The sequence below is a fragment of the Homalodisca vitripennis genome, chromosome 1 (assembly GCF_021130785.1).
Source record: "Homalodisca vitripennis isolate AUS2020 chromosome 1, UT_GWSS_2.1, whole genome shotgun sequence".
NCBI classification, from domain to species: Eukaryota; Metazoa; Arthropoda; class Insecta; order Hemiptera; family Cicadellidae; genus Homalodisca; species Homalodisca vitripennis.
In genome coordinates this window covers 94,094,792-94,114,426 of record NC_060207.1, presented here as the reverse complement: position 1 = coordinate 94,114,426, position 19,635 = coordinate 94,094,792, and the positions used below count along the sequence as shown (strand labels likewise).

General features: G+C 33.1%; 1 protein-coding gene across 1 annotated transcript in view; it reads right to left on the bottom strand.

Annotated features, from left to right (window-relative positions):
• The window catches only part of LOC124370871, a 152,152-nt gene that overhangs the window by 62,530 nt on the left and 69,987 nt on the right, over window positions 1–19,635 (bottom strand). Inside the window, 10 exon segments of the mRNA XM_046829199.1 lie at window positions 723–989; window positions 1,138–1,318; window positions 4,629–4,784; window positions 6,948–7,084; window positions 7,923–8,120; window positions 9,116–9,298; window positions 10,950–11,168; window positions 15,370–15,461; window positions 16,192–16,361; window positions 17,997–18,121. Coding sequence (XP_046685155.1) covers window positions 723–989; window positions 1,138–1,318; window positions 4,629–4,784; window positions 6,948–7,084; window positions 7,923–8,120; window positions 9,116–9,298; window positions 10,950–11,168; window positions 15,370–15,461; window positions 16,192–16,361; window positions 17,997–18,121 — 1,728 coding nt within the window.

Below are 19,635 nucleotides of genomic sequence, written 5' to 3'. Positions count from 1 at the left end.
TTTAAATTTACATTTTAATAAAGCTGTAATAAGTTAAATCTTTTTTTTAAACATTAAGTAAATCGGGTACAGAATACATAACCGACACCTTATGTCGGTGCTATACAATACTTATGCAATTTAAAACTGTTTACATACGAGTATTTTCAATTAAATGATAATATGGTTTGTGTTAAGTATAGTGTTTACTAAAACTAAAATGAATTATTATGTGGCAGTTATGATTATTTGTTATAAATTTCTACAAAGTTATCTTAATGATTACACTCTATTTTTTTGTTTTTTCAGGAAATGCATGATACACTTTTTTAATACATACAAATTTATCCAATTCAAGTAATTTTAAATTACGTTGTGCAAAATTTAATGATGTACAGTTTTGAGCAAGTCAAAACTCTGTGTAAGTAACCAGAAATTTGCTTTCACCTGCCTTTGAAACATTTTCAAAATTAAATCTTTTGAATATGTTTAATATCTGTATGTCAATTAAAACTTGTAAAGCTTAATTTTTCTATTTTTTGCAATGGAAGAAATTTTAATAAAGATTAAAAAATTGATATTTTAAATATTTATAAATATCTAGGTCCTGCTAATGTACTAGTCTCAGGACTGTATAATTATAACACTTTCTGATCTAAAACTATTACAAAATGATATTTTCTTACAACCAATGTCCAGTATTGCATGAAAGAAACAATTTTCAGTATGAGTGTGACAATTACCTGAAATGTGCTCAGACAGTTCCTCTGCGTACATCTCAACTACTTGCAGAGCCTCTTCCTCAGTGAGATCTGGTGTCTCGTATAGTGACACAGAGACTTCCTTGCCATCGAAGGAGAAGGATACTTCGGCTCGTTCGTCCAGTGTAGTGTCATGCATCTGGGAGGTTCGCTCTTCCTGTATTGTGGACAGCGAGGTCTGGCGGACCAGATGGGCTGCAGGAGGAGGCAGTGGACGCAGAGGCTCTGGTGGTTTCACCTGGCCACGATCTGCAGAGGACAACAATCCACCATGGTATTATGTCATGACCCTTTTCCAACTATTTCCATCAAAACATTAACTTAACTCTGTTACTGAAATTTTGAAGCTGTGCTGCATTAAATGTGTAAAGATGTTATAAAATTATTCAATTTTTACCTTCAAAGCCAAGAAGAGAAGCAGAACTTGAAACACTGCCCATACAGTTAGAGGCCTCACAAGTATAGGTGCCAAGGCAGCAGGTGCCGTCCTGGCCGGAGATGATACGGTGGATATCTCCAGGCTTCAGCTCACGTCCATCCTTGTACCACTTCAGGGTGGGTTGTGGCACACCAATCACCTGCATCGGTCAAAGTTATACTCTGTCTATGCATCTTATGGTAAAAGATTAATGTAAAAAGGATAATCAACTAGCAATGCAAAAAGGATAATCAAGTTATACTAGTCCTAGTTTTTTAGCAAGCTAAAAAAACTAGGACTGTAGATGTCTAAAATGAAAATTTCTTGTTTAATATGATAAATTATTGATCCAACAATATGAAAAGCAATTCAATTTCTTATTGAATATAATGTAGAAACCAGTTTATAATATAAAGGAAAACATCAATAATTTCTTTATTGTAACTTGGAAATGGGATGGGCATCTAAAGAAAATGTTCTCCACTAATTCTTAAATTATTGCACTATAAAAGAAAATTTTATTCTAATGATATTTTCTTGTGGCTCTTAACTATTTTTAAACAGATAGTAATATTATGAATATAGAGTTTAGCTATGTTTGTCCTTCCTCTTACTGCAGCATCCAGAATCTGATGATGTTACAGACTTGACTCCTGGAATCTGAAGTCATGTTCATCTGAAGAGACCGAAAAAAAGTAAACGATGAATAAGCTCAAATGAACCATTTACATTGTTTCGACATCATAGACACCTAAATTAAAAAATATAAAATGTAGTGTAATCCAGGTAAACTGGCATTCTCATTGTTTCATAAGGTGCACAATTGGCTTTGTTGTTTGTAGATAGTTTATAAATAGGTAGTTCATATATATTCAGAGGGGAAATACTTCATATACATTCTTATACAGCATATAGTACTATTTTTCTTTATGGCTCAACTACAAAATTGGTGTTGACCTACTTCTTCAAGCCATAAGAGATAAATTATTAGAGTTAAACTGTAGAATAAAGTGTCAGGTAATTTTACAATAAAGTAGCTATTTAAAAAAAGGCCCTTACATCTTTTAGGGGGTTATACCTTTTCCAATTTCATTTTAATTGATTATAGTAAAATGTTTAAGGTACATTGGTTGAAATCCATTTGCAAATTTTTATTGACCTTCCTGAGAATTAAATCTGTCACCTCTCGGTTAGAGATCCGCAGCCTTAGCTTACGGTTAAGGAGTTTTAGAAGAGTTATTCTTTGAATTTTATGTTGCAGACAAATGAATTTTGATGAAATTAACACCAGAGTTGTAGGTTCTGAGCAGAGTTATATATTCTATCAACCTATCCCACAGTTGAGTAATATTAGAATGAGCACTGTCATGAGTACCAGCATCTTTTCTTATTTTTTTTTCTTATATTAACTGGACATTTCTTCCTGTTGCTAGCTAGCAATATGTGTCTGTCAAACAAATACAATAAGTAATACTTCTGAAGATTGTTTTATAAAAGTATATTATAAAAGTGAGAATCATTACATTAATTGTATTTGGAATTTAATTATGAAATATACACATAGAACATAACTGCTTAGTATTAGAATTGTGTTGTCTGTACATCTATATAATAACTCTTTATAGAAAAGTCCTAGCGACTTGAAGTTTGGTATATAGGTTAGTCCCAAGAAGAACCATATTGATTCTGGGGTCAATAAATCTAATGACAGTCCATCCATTTGCCTGTCCATCTGTCAATTCGTCTGTACAATAACTCTTAATAAGGTCTTAAGAGACTTGAAATTTACTACATAGGTTTTTGTTTGTCTAAGCAGAAACTCTATTGATGTTTGGGTCTAAAGGTCTGTCTGTCTATCTGTTCAACTGGTGGTCTGACTGCCTCCATCTGTAAGGTAACTCTTTCGTTAGGTTTTGTTGGGTTCTTCAATATGCCATTGTATCAGTTTACTATCCTTCAAGTGTTTAGTGAAATTAATAAAATGATTTAACTTTATTTGCTGGCTTTCTGGGTAAACCTTCCACTCATCAGAATAAACAATTTGGATTGGCAAACTGGCCCTTTATGCTGTCCATTATACCTGCACTCTTTACCTACTGGTTGTAATGTACTTCTGATCTCAATCATGCAACTTCAAAGACAAAATCAGGTTGGCTATTTTGGTTAAGAAAAATTATAACTGGCCCTTATGTTGTTCTTGCACATATTTTCTAATTGTTTTGCTTATTCATAAACTGTATTTTTTCTGAGGATGGGTATATGCTAGCTATTGATTTTGGAATTGCTCAATTCTTTGCATTAATCAGTCAGAAACAGAAATATAAAACTTTAAGCTTCAGTTTATGTTTAATTCTGACAAAAATAAATTTCTGGATATTTAAAACACAAATGAGAAACATTGAACTATGTGTGGATATAAAGTTGTCTTTGGGTTAATTTGATTTCAACAGTTATACAATTGATTATACGAGTTCCGACTAGTAGATGAAGAGATTTGTGTTATCACTCGCTCCCTCCCTACTGCATTGGTAAGCCACAATGTGATGTGAATGTATAATTTTTCAGCTGAGTTGAAGAATGTATGAAAGCTGTAGATAAACCACCCGCAAAGAACCTTGCGAACAAGCAAAACTATCTGAGCAGCCACATGCAAGAGGAGCCCCCCTCCAGTGGTTGGATGTGGGACAAGCAGCTTATTGTCTATTTTATCAGCTGTGTGGATTGTATTGCCATTTTTTTACACTGCAGCTACCTACCTATTCTATAAGTATATTGTATTTTTGTGTGTAAGCCTATACAAGCATAAATATTAATTGAGCAGACCAATGTAGCCATAGATGTATCCAGGGAACTTGCGTTTTGGTGTGAGGTTAACCGCTAAGTGGCAGTGGCCAGGTCAGGGGATAGAGCAAATGGGCGAGTGCCGATCAGTGGTGGGGATACTGAGAGAGCGTCACAACGGTGGAGGGGTATTTACCCCACCCTGCGTGAACTAAAATCACCCAGTGTCTTTTTGAAAGCGGTTTGCCTATAACTAAACACTCAAGAAACACATCTGTAATAAAACTCGCAAATAAAAATTGGTAAATTTTTAAAGTTAACCAGAATGGTATTGAAAACTTAAAAACTTTCTTAATTAAAAAATTATAAATTAAATAATAATCTGACTGATCTGAGATTCAGAATAAAATTTGGAGAATTAGTGTGTTGGGGATTCAGCTTGGTAATTGAGACTTTCCAAGCATATATTAAGCATTTCTGTTGATTTTATAAGAAAATACTTTGAATAAATGGTATCAGAATCTATACTACTGAGCATCAATCAAGCTATCAAATATTGGAATCGACCCATCAATATTTAAAAATCTAAATTGAAGATTACAGTAGCAAATTTACGATCAATGTCTAACCTTTATAGAACTAACACATCAATAGTTCTATACTTTTAAAGTCTATTTCAAAGTTCTCACCTTACACTCAAGATTGACAGCACCCTCTTCGGACAGAACCGCCCTGAGGTTCTCCAGAAAGCGAGGTTTCTTGTAGTGTCGTGGCACGGCCAACTTGAGGAAGCATGAAGTGACACTCTGACCGTAGTCATTAGTGGCAACACATCTCCACTCAGCCTTCATGGATCACAATTACAACTTAACATGAGATTATAGGAAGTCACTTGCAGCAAAGTATTGCGTATCATCTACTCTTGCAAAATGCACACAACTAAATGCACTTGTGAACTTAAGTTTATTTTCTAAACTACTGTAAAAAAAATCAGAATGAAGCATTAAAATTTAGTAATTTATATTATGTTATACCAAAATTTGTTCTCTTTAAAAATGACTAAACTTCCACTGTTGTAAATACAAAAAACAAGACTACCCTAGAACTGGATACAAATCGTTAAAAAAACTAAACTACACAACAACACTCCTGTTTGCTTTACAAACCAACTCCAGCTTGCTGTGTTTGCTTGAATGTGTAATATTGGCTTTATGCCAGGGTAAATAGGCAATTTTATACCTTGTAATTAATACTGTGTATGTGCTCCCTTATCAGTCAACTCGAGCTAAGTATGCTTACTAGTTCTCTTGGTTTTATACCTGGTAAAGTCAGTCGAACATTTGCCTTTTGTCTGCTTTTCATAACCTTGCTACGATCACAAATTTCATCAGTCTTTGTCTTTAGAAAGTACAGAGTTTTATGCCTGGTTCTATATCATAAACGGATACCCTATTAAAAAATCTGGATTGCTACACACACATATCTGGCACTTGGTATTGTGCAACATGAAAGATTGTACCTTTCTTGTAAAACCTTTTGAAAATGACAACCAATAAACATAATAATAATTGCAGGTTGAAGTGACACACATTATTGGTTACTGCACCACTTGGAAGATAAAGTGTTAATACTATTTGTTGTTAGATGCATAAAATTGAACACATTATTTTGTAGTAAAATAATAAAAAGACACATATATTCTAAGTTTGTAAATGCAAAATTTAAAGGCCTGTCTGAAAATGCACTTTGGTTATAATTCAGATACCTGGTGAAATTTAAAGCAATATCTTCATTTACAATGTTGATCCTATTTTCCCTTAAACATGCCTATCATATAGACATTTAGACAGTTACTGTACAGAAATACTGCTAACCATAAAATCTTTCAGATGTGTTTTTGCTGCTTTCAAAATAAATTCACAAGTGTGATGATGAAATAAAAATTAGATATATGATAACAAATTGCATTGACCCAAAATCCTCACTTAAAGGGGCAAATCAGTAATAAACGGTAATTTATTTTGTTACCTTTGTTTGAGAACCTTATACACATTATTCTTGTAACATTTTTCATTATACTCTCCTGCTATTCTTTTAGCATTTTTCAATATAATCTCCTGCATGATCTACACACTTTTGCCACGTTTCAGGATTCCCTGGTCATAAAAAATTTTAGGGCAAGTTTAAGCCAATTACACACATGCCCCTCAACTTATTCATTGCTCAAATTGTTTTCTTCCCAGTGATTCTTTCATAGGCGAAAAAAAATAGTCACAGGGGACAAGTCAGGGCTATAAGAAGGGTGCTCAATGGTTTTCCAGCCATGGTTTTCAAGTGTTTCAAAGCCACAGTGTCTGGCATTGCATTCAAAGCCTGTCATTGTCATGGATGAGAATTCAACCTCGGAACCCATCGAGCACTAATTTTTCTGAAACCTCGCTCATCAGTGATTATGGATTGAACACTTCAATAGTTGATACGCCTTTCTGATGAAATTTCTTCCACGGTTAACTGGCGATCATGTATAATAAGCTCTCGAATGGCTCGAATTTTATCATCTGTGAGGCTTATCCTTGGACGTCAATCATGACTTTCACTTTCAACCCGTTCTCGTTCACTCTATAAACACACGATTCTGAGACAGTGTACTGTTCCCAAGCTGTGCCCACAAACGAGTTAAAATTTAAAATGGTTCTCTGCCTTCACTGGTTAAAAACTTTATGATAATCCGTTACACAACAGACAAAAGGACTTCTTGACAGGTTATGCCGAACTGAACAATAACCAAAATGGTTCCCCCACTCATCATAAACCAAACATCTACTCCACACAGCATTATGTAGTTAGGACCTGCATTCTAAGAACAATAGAAAAATTACTGTTTATATTTGATTTACTTTTTGTAAATTGAATATAGACCCTATTTATTGTATATTGCTAAAGCTAAATGAACTAGTAAAAGTAATTCACATGTATCAGTAGATTACTAGTGTAGAGATAAAACTGACCTGATCTACCAACTCAAGCCTCTTTATGACAAGATGGCAGATTCCTTTTGTCTCCTGCTCCTTCTTGTACTTCTCAGACTCTTGCACTTCCTCATCATCTCTGTACCAGGCAACTGTTGGCTGAGGTGAGACACTCACTACCAACAATAATACAATATTTTCACTCTAAAAAATCACAAATTGTAAGAAAAGTTTGAAATGTTTACTACTATAAAAACATAACTTAATAATTTAACTTATAAACTTTTTAATTAGCAAATTTATAATAATATATTATTAAGTATTACTATAAGTGCAATCTTGTAATAAAATTAAACTGAGTCTAGTTTTTATAACATGTCTTATGTGCTTTAAAAAAATTTATATTCAGTTATTTATATCAGGTCTAATTGAAAAATAATGAAACTAATTTTGAGCCAGAACTGACTAAGGCATCAAGGTCAACACCACGGTCAGATGACATCGTCTCTCTCCAGTTGGTGCTTGGTTTTTGTTTATATCAGATCTTGCATCAGCTGCCCAACAGAAAGATGCAAAACATTTTGAAAGAGCAATGGACTAACATGAAATACTTAGTAAAATGTGTAAGTCCACTTCAGAGGCTCATTCTCCATTGAAATAAGTGTATGTTAATGAACGTTTGTCACATACCCGTTTTTGAGTAGTTTAAAGCAGTTGAAATAGGGGTGATAACATGCTCTCAGAAGAGGACTTCAAGTGTTGAGTGTTCTAAAATACTCCTGTACAAGGATCATGAAGTGGGATACATTTAAAGGCTTTTCTCTAATATTACTTTCCTCTACTTACTTTTCTGATTAATACTGGGATCCACACGTACTTTATTGCTAAACAAAGTAAACAGAAGAGGTGCAGACACATATTCTTTGATTGTTAATGTTGTGTATAATCCACTTCCATTTTTAAGCATTTCTTTTAACTCTAAGTACCTATTGAAGCTGAGTAGCGATCACTTACCCTGTACAGTGAACCGGAGAGGATCAGTTATCTTAGCTTCTATACTTTTAAGACCTTGCAGGAAGCGAGGTGGCTGGTTGGTGCTGAATAGCTGCAATCTCTCCTCCTCATTCAGCTGACTCTGGATATCTTCCACTGTCAATTCAGCTGTGCTACTTGTCTCTCCCATACAGTTCTTGGCTATACAGCAGTACGAGCCTATACACACAGTATCACATGTTAAGTTTTAAATTACTGGAACAAGAGATAATCGATCTACATATAATATTCATTATGAAGGTTTCAATATAGGTTAAATTATTGAATTGGGCTACAAAGTTTCTTTTATAAACTTTTTTTTAGTGTACTTCTGTGTTCATTGGTTATATTTTTCTACCTAACTAACTTCACCTCCATCTGTTCCATAAGACATTGGTAGTAGTTATAATAATGATCAAGGTAATTGGTACCAATAATCCAGTACTGACAGCATTGAACTGAAATATTGAGCCTGTGAATGATACTAAAATACTAAACATAACAGGCCGCCCCATAGAAAAAGAACTACATGTTTAGTATTTCACTGCTGTTACATTTGTTACTATGATACACAAACAAGGAGTTATTCTCGAAAGTTAGTATTGTTATTACGAGAGCAATACTCATACAGAGAATTATAACTAATAGGATGATATTGCTTTGATACTAACACAACTAGACAAAGCTATGTTCCTCATCCACCAGTGAGTATTGAATAAATGGCACAGTAAATTAGTTACTACTGAACTACTGAGTTAGTGATATAATAATGACACAAGGGGGGAGGAGGTTATGAAACAGATTGCAGTAAATTAGTAGTATGACTTTCACCAATTTTATTTTACAGTGGATTAACATAGTAACATCACAAAGGGAATTGTTACTATGGTACTGACACGAGAATTTAATACTACTATTCCTATACAATGACATAGTATTATGATACTGACAACTGTTATTATACAGTGGATTAACATTGTAGTGTTACACATGAAATTTTCACTATTATACCAAGAGACAACTTGATCAGATACTAAACTAACAAGTCATTATTCAGAAACTTAACTAGGCAGTTAGTATACTGTAATATGAAGGGAATTGTTACCTACTAATACACTTATACAGAAATTTAGTTGTAAAATTGTGATCCATTGAGTAAGTACTATGATACTGACCAAGAGAATTAGTGCCAGTGAGCTGATAGACATCCCCAGGCTTCAGCTCCTGCCCATCCTTGAACCACCTGAGCTGGGGTGTTGGGTAGCCAACAACTTTACATTCAAAGGACACCAAACCCTCCTCAGTCAGGATAGCCTTGAGACTCTCCAGGAACTTGGGCTTTTTGTAGTTCTTTGGATCTGCAAACCCATTGAAAGTGTCATGTAGTTATTTAGGAAATATAGCTAAGCACTAATACATCATATAAAAACTCAGTACATTTTTTAATAGATCAGCAGTTTCCTACCTTTTTACCCCTTTGAACATTTATTAGAAGCATTTAACATATTCGGGAAGGTACTCCCGTACTCCATTGGGAGATACGGAATATTAGTAGTGGTTACCCACCACCCCCCCCCCCCATTAGGTCGGCCTAGGTACGCCTATGGTTATTGGATGGTGTTTTGTCCTGATTCAGTTTTCAACCAATTATCTATAATTAATGCGCTATATTTATATAATTATTGTACATATCACTCAAACAAACACTCATAGAAAATGACAACACTAACATTTACTGCTGAGTTCAGTAGATTAAGAGCACACCAAATACATACAATGACCGACCAGGAGTAGTTGCATCAGTTTTGAAGCATGCACAGACCAACAACATATGCTATAACACAGTATAAATTTTGCACAAGCAAAGTTCGACTGACAGCTACTAACAGGCATTGACACGGATACAGATTCATAATCAAGGCTTCCATGAAGGCCTATGTTAGGATCATAATGTCTGCCATTACACATTATTTTTGGCGTACCCCCAACCATCACATATCCCGGGTTGGGAACTGCTGGAATAGATGGATTAACACATGGATGGATTTGAAACTAATTATAATTTAGAGAAGATGCTGAAGATTATGAAAAGAAGAAAATGTAGATCTTGAAGATTATGATTAAATAGCTACAATTATGGATGTTGAAATACGTCCTTAATATTCATACTTGTCCAAAATGTATCATCATGATATACAATTTCTATGATAAAATGAAAAAGTAACAAATCAAACTATAACAATAAAACACTGATGAGAGCTTGATCTAACATTTTACATAAATTTCATCGAAATTTGCCAATTTCAATCCCTCATTACGGAATTTCCAGGAAGTGTTTTGCATTTTCTCTGATAATGACCACCAGAATCCAAAAGTACCATAACCTGAGAATGAGTACATATATATATATTTTCAAAATAGCAAAATATACCTATATTGTAACAAGGAATCCTAAGAATCTTTATGTAAATTTCAATACAATCGGTCCATTAGTATTTAAGTGATTATTTAAGTAAAACACACACACAGATACCATTAGATTTTCATATAAAAAATTGTATATAAATATATATTTATTTATTTACTTATTTACTTATTTTCATATATATTCACATTTTTTTGTTAGATTTTTATATTATGGAGTTTGTAATGTGTGAAAGTGTAACAATGATATTAACTTGCCAACATTTAGAGTTAATATGTAACACACTATCAGTGTTATGCAAATTATACATTTAAACTAATAATGCATCTTCAGTTTGACATTCATTTGAAATCTACCTTTCTCCGACTGAGCCGGAAGTGCATCTTTTTAACCTAACTACATCATTTATAGTTCAAAATGTAATCATATGATACACACTTGTCTTATACTGAGCCATACCTTACTGTAATCTCCATGCAAATATGAGCTATACAATACAATGCCTAAAACCACAAGGTCGTTTAGTTGCATCACTTTATAATGTGGTATTTAAGATCTAACTGATCACCATAAAGTCTACTCACAAGATACTGTGACGGTGCAGGAAGAGATACCCTTAACGCCATTGTCACTGGTGGCCACACACTTCCAGTCCCCATCATCAACTGCCTCTATTTGGTCCACTTCCACGCTGTAGGAGCCCAGGCCATCTGCAGTCAAGTGATAACGGCTCCCCTCTCCCCCCTCCACCAACCCACCCTTGTTGAACCATGTTATACTCTTGGGCCAGGGCGGCACCGTCACTGCAACACAGTTCTTGTTTACTCTTAATGCAATGCATGTGAAACTGTATTATTGTTCCCTGCTTAAACATAGGAACGGTAAAATATGAATACAAATATGTGAGGATGACATCCAAATATTGAGTATATACTTGAAAATCTGAATTGACAATTGGTGATACATATGTAAAAATGTTCCACTTTTTATCAGTGTTTGAGATGGCAAGTGATGCAAGGTATAACAACTTATAAAATCGTGCATGGCAATAGCAGATAGAACTTAAAAAATATATGTAACACTAAAAATATACTACTAAATTAAATAAACCTATAATATCCTGCACATGTACCTTCTTGTTAAAAATAACATTTTACTCCTTTGTATATTTTTAAATTGAATCAAATAGTGACAGACCGATAAAAAAATTTAATTCCGACTCTGATACCAAATTTGTCTTGATTCTCAATTGAATCGGTGATTTTACAAAGGGCATAAGTCAACATTTTCTAATTTTTCAGGAAACAAAAAAAAACGATTATCTTAAATGTATGTGATTTAAAACAATTGGTATTTTTTTGGCTGATAATATATATGATTATGGTATAGTTTATGTAATTTAAAAACATAATTATATTATATACAACCCGTAAACAAATTAAAAAAAACACGACTCATGCCCTTTGTGAAATTAGTCATGGAAATTAGCTATTAAAGAGGGATAAAACTGAAACTCTTGTTGTATTATGACAACAAAATTTATTACCAAATATTATATACTAAACATTTTAAAGTCCAGTATTCGGTTAGATAATGACAAAATTAAAATGGCTTCAGTAGTAGGCTTACAAGTAAAACATCTAGCCTCATTCATCTCCAACACTTTCTTCTTGGTCAAGCCTGGATCTACGTTCTTCGGTTGGCCAAGTTGTTATGTCATTATAGAAATCAAGATATTCATGAGGTATGTAACTGATGGTCTTCTTAATATCTTCCATTTTTTCAGAAGGGATGGGTATTTTCCCCATTGTACTTTGGTGCGGGTCCGGGTATGTTTGTTGAGTATCGGTCCTTTTTGCTAGAACAAAAGTTTGTTCTACAACATTATTGTCTATGAATGGACACGTTTTTACTGCACCTGGATGTTCATTTGAGTAGGTAAACATCATGTAAGGTGATGTATGAAAGGATACTTTTTGTTCCTTCTGTACTGCCCTACCAAGTGTCTCATCAGAAATACATGTTTTCTTAAAAAGTTCTGGCCACCAACTACTAAAGTTGAGAATATTTTCAGTTCTTACATTTTTAAGAGTAAAACCTTGAAGCGATTTCGGTAATAAGTCCAGAAATCTCACTGGGAACGTACAACCGGTCATATTTGTTCAATTTTCTTTTCAAAACTCCAAAATCCCGGTCACAGGGTAAAAAAGAATGACCCCGAAGAGGAAAGAAATGAATAATTTTTGAAAAAACGTTGGGTCATTACTAAACTTAAAAAAACATTCTAACTATTGTATTATTCTTATTTTGTCCGGAACAACCATCACTGAAAACGTACAACTCCTTGACAGAATCCGGAAAATTTGTCAATGAAATCTTTCAAGAAAGAGCAAACTTCGTCTGGACTTTTTTTGGCATACCTTCATGATACTGGTGTAATGTAGCTTTGTTGTTGGCTAGATTGTGGATACAAAACGTATTGAGGCCAAGTTGTCTCATGTAAAAAATATTCTTGAACTGGAATTTTGGGAAGGTATATAACTTGCATGAAGTCAAACGCAATAGCTAAAATGTCATTCCTGTTTTTTGACAATTCAGTAATTTCTTCCAATTTCTTGTAAAACTTTTTGCTTCGCCTTTTGTGAACTATTAGTTTCACCTGCCACTGCTCTTTTAACATTATCTAATAGATGAGGGCTTTTCAACTTGGCACCCAATTCTTCACATTTACAGCATGTATCGATTTGTGGCCTACCGATATCTTAAAGTAAAATTTTCTTTGAAATACTTATTATAAAATTCATATTTCACTGATAGGTCTGGGTATTTTTTGACAAAGAGTTCATGCATGGCCTTTACAGTAAGACGGGCATCTAAGTAAAAGCATAATTTGCCTGAATAATGAGTCTCTTTCTTCGGGAAAGACTCTATGTGAGATTTTATTTTCTCACAAACATCTGACGGAAATAACATTTCCGGGTAATTTATGGCCCCGTTTATCACTAGGGATGTCTCCAGTTTTAACAAATCACAAATTCTTCTAACACGTTTTTTCCGTTATTCCATGTAAACTTATATATGCCTTTTACAAACTTCATGCTTTTTGGACCCTACCTTGACATGATATTGAAAATTATAAGATCTATCTCTTTGGCTCATCTTGTCGTGGTCTTCTGTGTTTCACATTCTGTAAAGTTAGAAGTCCTTGCAAATATATATCTTGTTCGTTCTTAGTTTTATAACAAGAAAACAACCGTAAAATATCCATTTTGTCATTTTCAGTAAAGTGGTCAAAAACATTTCTTTTTTTACAGCTGCAGTTTTCGCCAGTCATGCGGTCAGGTACAAGCCTACCTTTAGAATTAGTATAACTCTTACCTTCTATTCTTGCTTTCTTCCTCACATTATGGTAGTACAAATTGTCATTCCTAACACCTTTCTTTCTTCTATTTTGAGTTTCCAAATCATTATTTAAAATATTGTTACCATTAGAATTCATCTTTGAGGTTATGAAACCTTCTAAAACCTCACTCAGAAAACTAGTAAATACGTAGTTTCAAAGTCGTAAACGTTACATAAAAAAGAAATTAGCTTATTGAGTCACATATGCAACTTGATGTTCTATTAAAACACTATAATTGTACTGATAATAACACCGACAAACCCACAAACAAAACACATCAACTTACTACACTTCAATAACCTAGGAAGCAGAGTGGCTAAAAGGGCGGCAATGATCAGCTGATCTAGTTGGCACTTGGCAGTAGTTGAGTGCTGAAACGGCACGAGTCACTGACTCATGCCGTTTGTGAACCACACGTATAAAATATAAGTCTACCATAGCAACACTGAGTATGTGACTTATTGCCGTTTGACAACTAAACAATGTATTGACCCTCCAGCAGTAAGAAACCAATATAAACTCAATTTCATAAAAAATGTGACTCATGCCCTTTGTGAAATCACCGATTCAATTATGAATTTGATACTGATCCATGTATTATACGTAACTAAGAATATAATATAATAAATGGAGTTGTTTTCTTACCGTTAATGCAAATCTGGCACTGCGAGCCAAACAGTTTAAAACTACTCTTAGCCATGACAATACGCCTGAAGATAAAAATATCCATATATTCTTATAGTAGCTGTGAACTTATACTCTACAGCTACACAAATTATGAGATAAACAAAAATTAGTGAATGTCTGATTATTTACCACTGACTAACAGATGACTGCATTTAGACACAGCAGACGTGCAGTGATGCATGGACATAATATTGAAAACAATAGCTGTGAATTAATATACGAGTACATTTTTTAACTTTGGTAATACTTTATCTATTTAAGTTTTTCATACACAAACTACAACAATAACATGTTTTAGTAGTCAGTATTGATTTATCATTTCTATTGATTTAATTCATTATTTCATAATAAAATACTGAAAACATTGGTATCAGAATTGAGTACAAAGAGCCATGATATCAAGAATCCATATTATTATATGGATAAATATATTGAGGTATCAAGATAATAAGTATCAGATTCGACCCAGCCCTAGAATCAAGCCCTTACACACATGATATGTTGGATCAAAGTTACTCAGCATTTGTTAAAACATCACCTGAGAAGACATTTCCAAAACCTTAATAATTAGGGTGTTTAGGGTAAGCTGTAAAAGAAATAACACAACAATCTTCTTGAAGTGTTAAACAAACAATTATAATGTATTAATTTATATTTAGATTGAACCTACAGTAGTTATTAACAATTTATTCTGATTAGTATTAAAAGGCTAAAAAATAGTTCCAGAAGCAGAGAAAAGTATTTTCAGTTAACAAATTAAAAATATTAATTGTAACTTTTTAAAATACATTTATCTACAGTGTATGTTTCTAAAAAAAACCACGTTTATATAAAAAAAACTTTTTTAGTACTTATGTGGATATAAACCTCACTAAGTTAATTGGTTAGGTATTATACACTTAACATATCCTCACCTTTACATTCCAGTGTTAATTTTCCGCCAATTTTCGCTTTCTCGTTTCGAAGTTCTTTGCAGAACACCGGAGGTGGCCCTCTTGGAACGATACTGTACAAATGTCAAACACATGATCGCTAAAACATGTTATATAGTAAAGTCTTTGCATAACTTATTGAAGGATCTTAGACTGGGAAGAAATTCTTCAAATGTTTTCTTGAAGTGTGTCTCTAAATGTCCACTGGAGGTTTCTGAAAGGTTTTGTCTAAGTAGGTCAGAAACCTGGACACCTAGTGGGCGAAGTGTTGGACCTGTAAAAGCACTTTAACTCTCCTAGTTATGGTTACAAGTCCTGGACTAGTGAAATGGATAAGATAATCCAACCAAACTGCCAGGTGACCATGTAGAGTCTCACAAATTCTGTATTAGTTCTCAAATATCTTTATCTGTCAAGAGTGATTCTGTTGTATGCAAGTTATACTACTGTTTGGTGTAGTTGTATACAAATAAATTTTCTATAAGATTACATGTAAGTTTATATCTCAATAGTTTTTACTATTAGTATGGGTAACTTAATGTTTGCTATAAAACAACTAAAATAAACACACCTATAAAGTTTATAAGCAAAAATTATTTATTCTGAAAGTTTACTTTATAATCTATCAAAAAATTAAAGGGTACAACTTTTAATTTTGTACATAATCATTTTCATGGAACATGCAAATTTCTTTGAACTAGCCTGGTAATTGTTTTTACTATCAGACAGTCTCCAAATGGTTAAATTAATACAACTGTCTTTAGAGAGTTAGAAGTTGTCAAGATCATTTTCTTCTCTTCTTACCTGTCAGCCGGCTGTACACTCCCCTCTTTACCCACCACATGTACTCTGCTAGTGGAGTAAGCTTTGCCCATACAGTTAGTAGCCTCACAAGTGTAGGTGCCCAAGGATGTTGCATCCTGAGGGTTGGCACTCAGTGCAAACACGTCTCCTGCCTTGATCTCTTGGTTATCCTTTACAGAACAAATGTATTTATTTATTTTCACTTTATTTTGATAGCTATTGACACTATAATCTATCACAACTCAATCATTGTGTCTCTTATTTGTTGTCAATTTGTATTCTGCTATGGTTTTTACACTTAATTAATCCGTATGATCATAAATACAGTTATTTTTGAACATTGTTAGAAGTAAAGATTAGACTGGAAAAAACTAATGCTATTACTTTACTTTGGCTCTAACATGAGTTACGCTCAGTACTCTTAACCATCCAAAACGCACTAGGGTGTCTGTCATAGTCAGCATGTTGAACTATTGTATAATAACTGTCCAACTATAACACATGTAGTCGACAACTTCACTGTGAATTTATACACATAGTGATACATTGTACTCTTAATGTTCCAGTATGTACTAAGGCGTCTGCCACAGTTAACATGTTAAGATATCTTACAAATTAAGGTCACCACACTGATAACTTTTTGTAAGTTGTATAAAACTTAATGTTAATAATCTTTAGAATTTTAGAATTTCAGATGGATTATAAGTGCTTAATACCGGAACATAAAGGGGTTTTTACCGAATAATTCACTTTTTACTTTGTAATTTTCAATATGTTCAAAATGACAACTGTATGAATCTACTGTATTCAGTCTAAAGATTAGCAATCTTTTCTATTTCTTATAAAAAAACACTATTTTTTGGCTTCATCTATACTTTTAGTAATAATTTAGAATGCTATTCTATCTATTTATTAATTTTAAAATACAATATATTTTTCTTAGACATAACAAGTTAAGAAAAGACAGTGGCACTTTGGTTCAAGCCAGACCAATTTATTAATACAAAATCACAGTTAAATGGCATTTTAGTACTGATTTAAACAATATAATTAAATGAAAATCACAAAAATATTATCTGTAATGTTTTCAAGGATAGGAGTACAATTTTACTATTCAAGTTTTTTTAAAGTACTGTTTGTATTAATAAAAAAATAAAATACAATCGGTCTTGTATTTTTATAAACATTATAAACGATGAGTAACCGTCTTAACCCCTTACCCCTTTAACACTAAACCTGTTTTAGTTGGACTGAAAAAAATTAAAATATCTTTTTGAAATTGCAACCATTTGATTACAATACTAAATTTATATTTTTTTCATGATATTTAGTTTTTTTTGCTTTGAAATAAATATACTTTAGGTTAAAAATTAGTAAGATTTATTTGTTAATTTCTTATAATTAAAAAAAGTTTTGTTCCTAAACTTTTAAAATCATTTTGCCTTATAATAAATGGGGTAAGAAAAAATACTGTGTCCAACTAAATCAATTTAAGTCAACCTATAATTAATCAAGAAAATATTGTAAGCTTATTTTTCTTAGAAGTATAATTCAACACATGTTTTATTTTTCTGCAAACATTCAGTTTGGCACAATGTTTGTTAGTCTCCATGTTAAGTTTTTAATATACTTTTCTTAACCATCTCAAATAATATTTATTACACAGTACCTACAATAAGTTATCTATACCTAGTTCATGTAGATAGCACTCTTTGTGCAGAACTATTCATTATTTACAATTACAAAGAAAAAGTTTAAGGTATGTGTTCACCGATAGAAGTCACAAATTGGTGTACTCCACTAACCTTAAACCATTTGAGAGTTGGTGTGGGCACTCCTACCACCTTACATTCCAGGGACACCGTGCCTTGCTGTGTCAAGAGAGCTACTAGCTCCTCTACAAACTGTGGTGCCTTGTACGCCTTGGGCACTGTCACAAGAAACCAATCATTCAGCTTGACAACAACAACAGCATTTTTCTATTGCTTATTGGGATACCAGGACATGCAATAAAATCTCCAACACCCTGCAGACACTATTGAGAAACTATTATCGTATTATTATGATTATTTTTTATTTTCATTCTACAAAACATGCAGAAGTCGAACTACATCCCAGCAGTTCTATAAAACATAACAAAAGAAAGGAACTAGAGTAAACTTATTGTTACCAATTCCACCCAGCACGAGTTGGTATAAATGTTTCTATTCTCAATTCTTCATTGTTACACTTTAACTAAAACACCCATTTCAAAAGTCCCAATAGGTGCCTGACTACACAAAGCCTGACACCTGTAAACTGATAAACTATCATTGTTTTAATTGAAACAACTAGACTGTGGGAATGTTTGATTGCTACTGCACCATAATGGCTAACTAAAAGTGTAAAAAAAGCAAAAACTGTGAGTTTTCATACTCTGCAATCACCACAGATGTGTGTTCAGTGTGTTTTGTGAGTTTCTATAGTTGTGTTTTTATGTCTTTAATTTTTGTTTTGGTTGGTGCGGAAGGAATTGGCAGAAATAATGAAGACATAATTGTTTGACTATTTTGAATTCCATGAAAATTGGCTATTACAATTTAGGTCCAATTGTTCACACTATCTTTGACAGTAAATACAGAGACATATCTCACACTTTAGTGTTGAATTTTAGTTGTAAATACTAAAAAAAGAAGGATATTATTACAAAATTTATTAATAAATTTGACTGACTGGATAACAGGATTTCGGATATTAGAAAAGGTAGAACACAACGTTTCAAGGATTGGAATCTATCCTCTTCGTCAAAAGGGAGAGTATTAATACATGCAAAAAATAAGTAACAGAAAGAAGAAAAGAAAAATCCAAAAGTTACAGAATAAAAATAAAGAAAAATTTACGTACACGTTGATTTGAAAATATAAAATTAGAACCACTTTTAGAACACAAAACACTCTTAGACAAAGTCTCATAAAAACCAAACCAAAAGATGGTACAAAGGACTTTAAAAACTGTGTTTACAGTATAACATCTCCTTGTAATAGGGAATATACATAGACGAGAAAAAAGATCACTAAATGTGAGAATTAAAGAACACAAAAAAAAGAAAAAAGAACTAGTGGAAAAGTTTAAAATTGCTCAACATTGTGGTCTGAAAATCAATACATGAAATGGAATGAAGCCAATGTAATACACCGCAAGGAAAATTTTTTAAATGAAATCTTATTGAGGCTTCTTCATGCATAAAATTGGCAGACCAACCGCTAAGTCAACCTTCGGTTGAGGTTAGACCACTTTTGGTACCAATACTAAAAAATGAACTAATTAGGATGTCTAAAAAGACTATACCAGCTAAATAAACCTCAACCAACACCAACAAAATTCGTACACACACCATGACACTAAGGCATAGGACCAATAAATGGGGCTGGAAGTGGCTTGCCTTTTCCCTTTCCCACCTCAAAC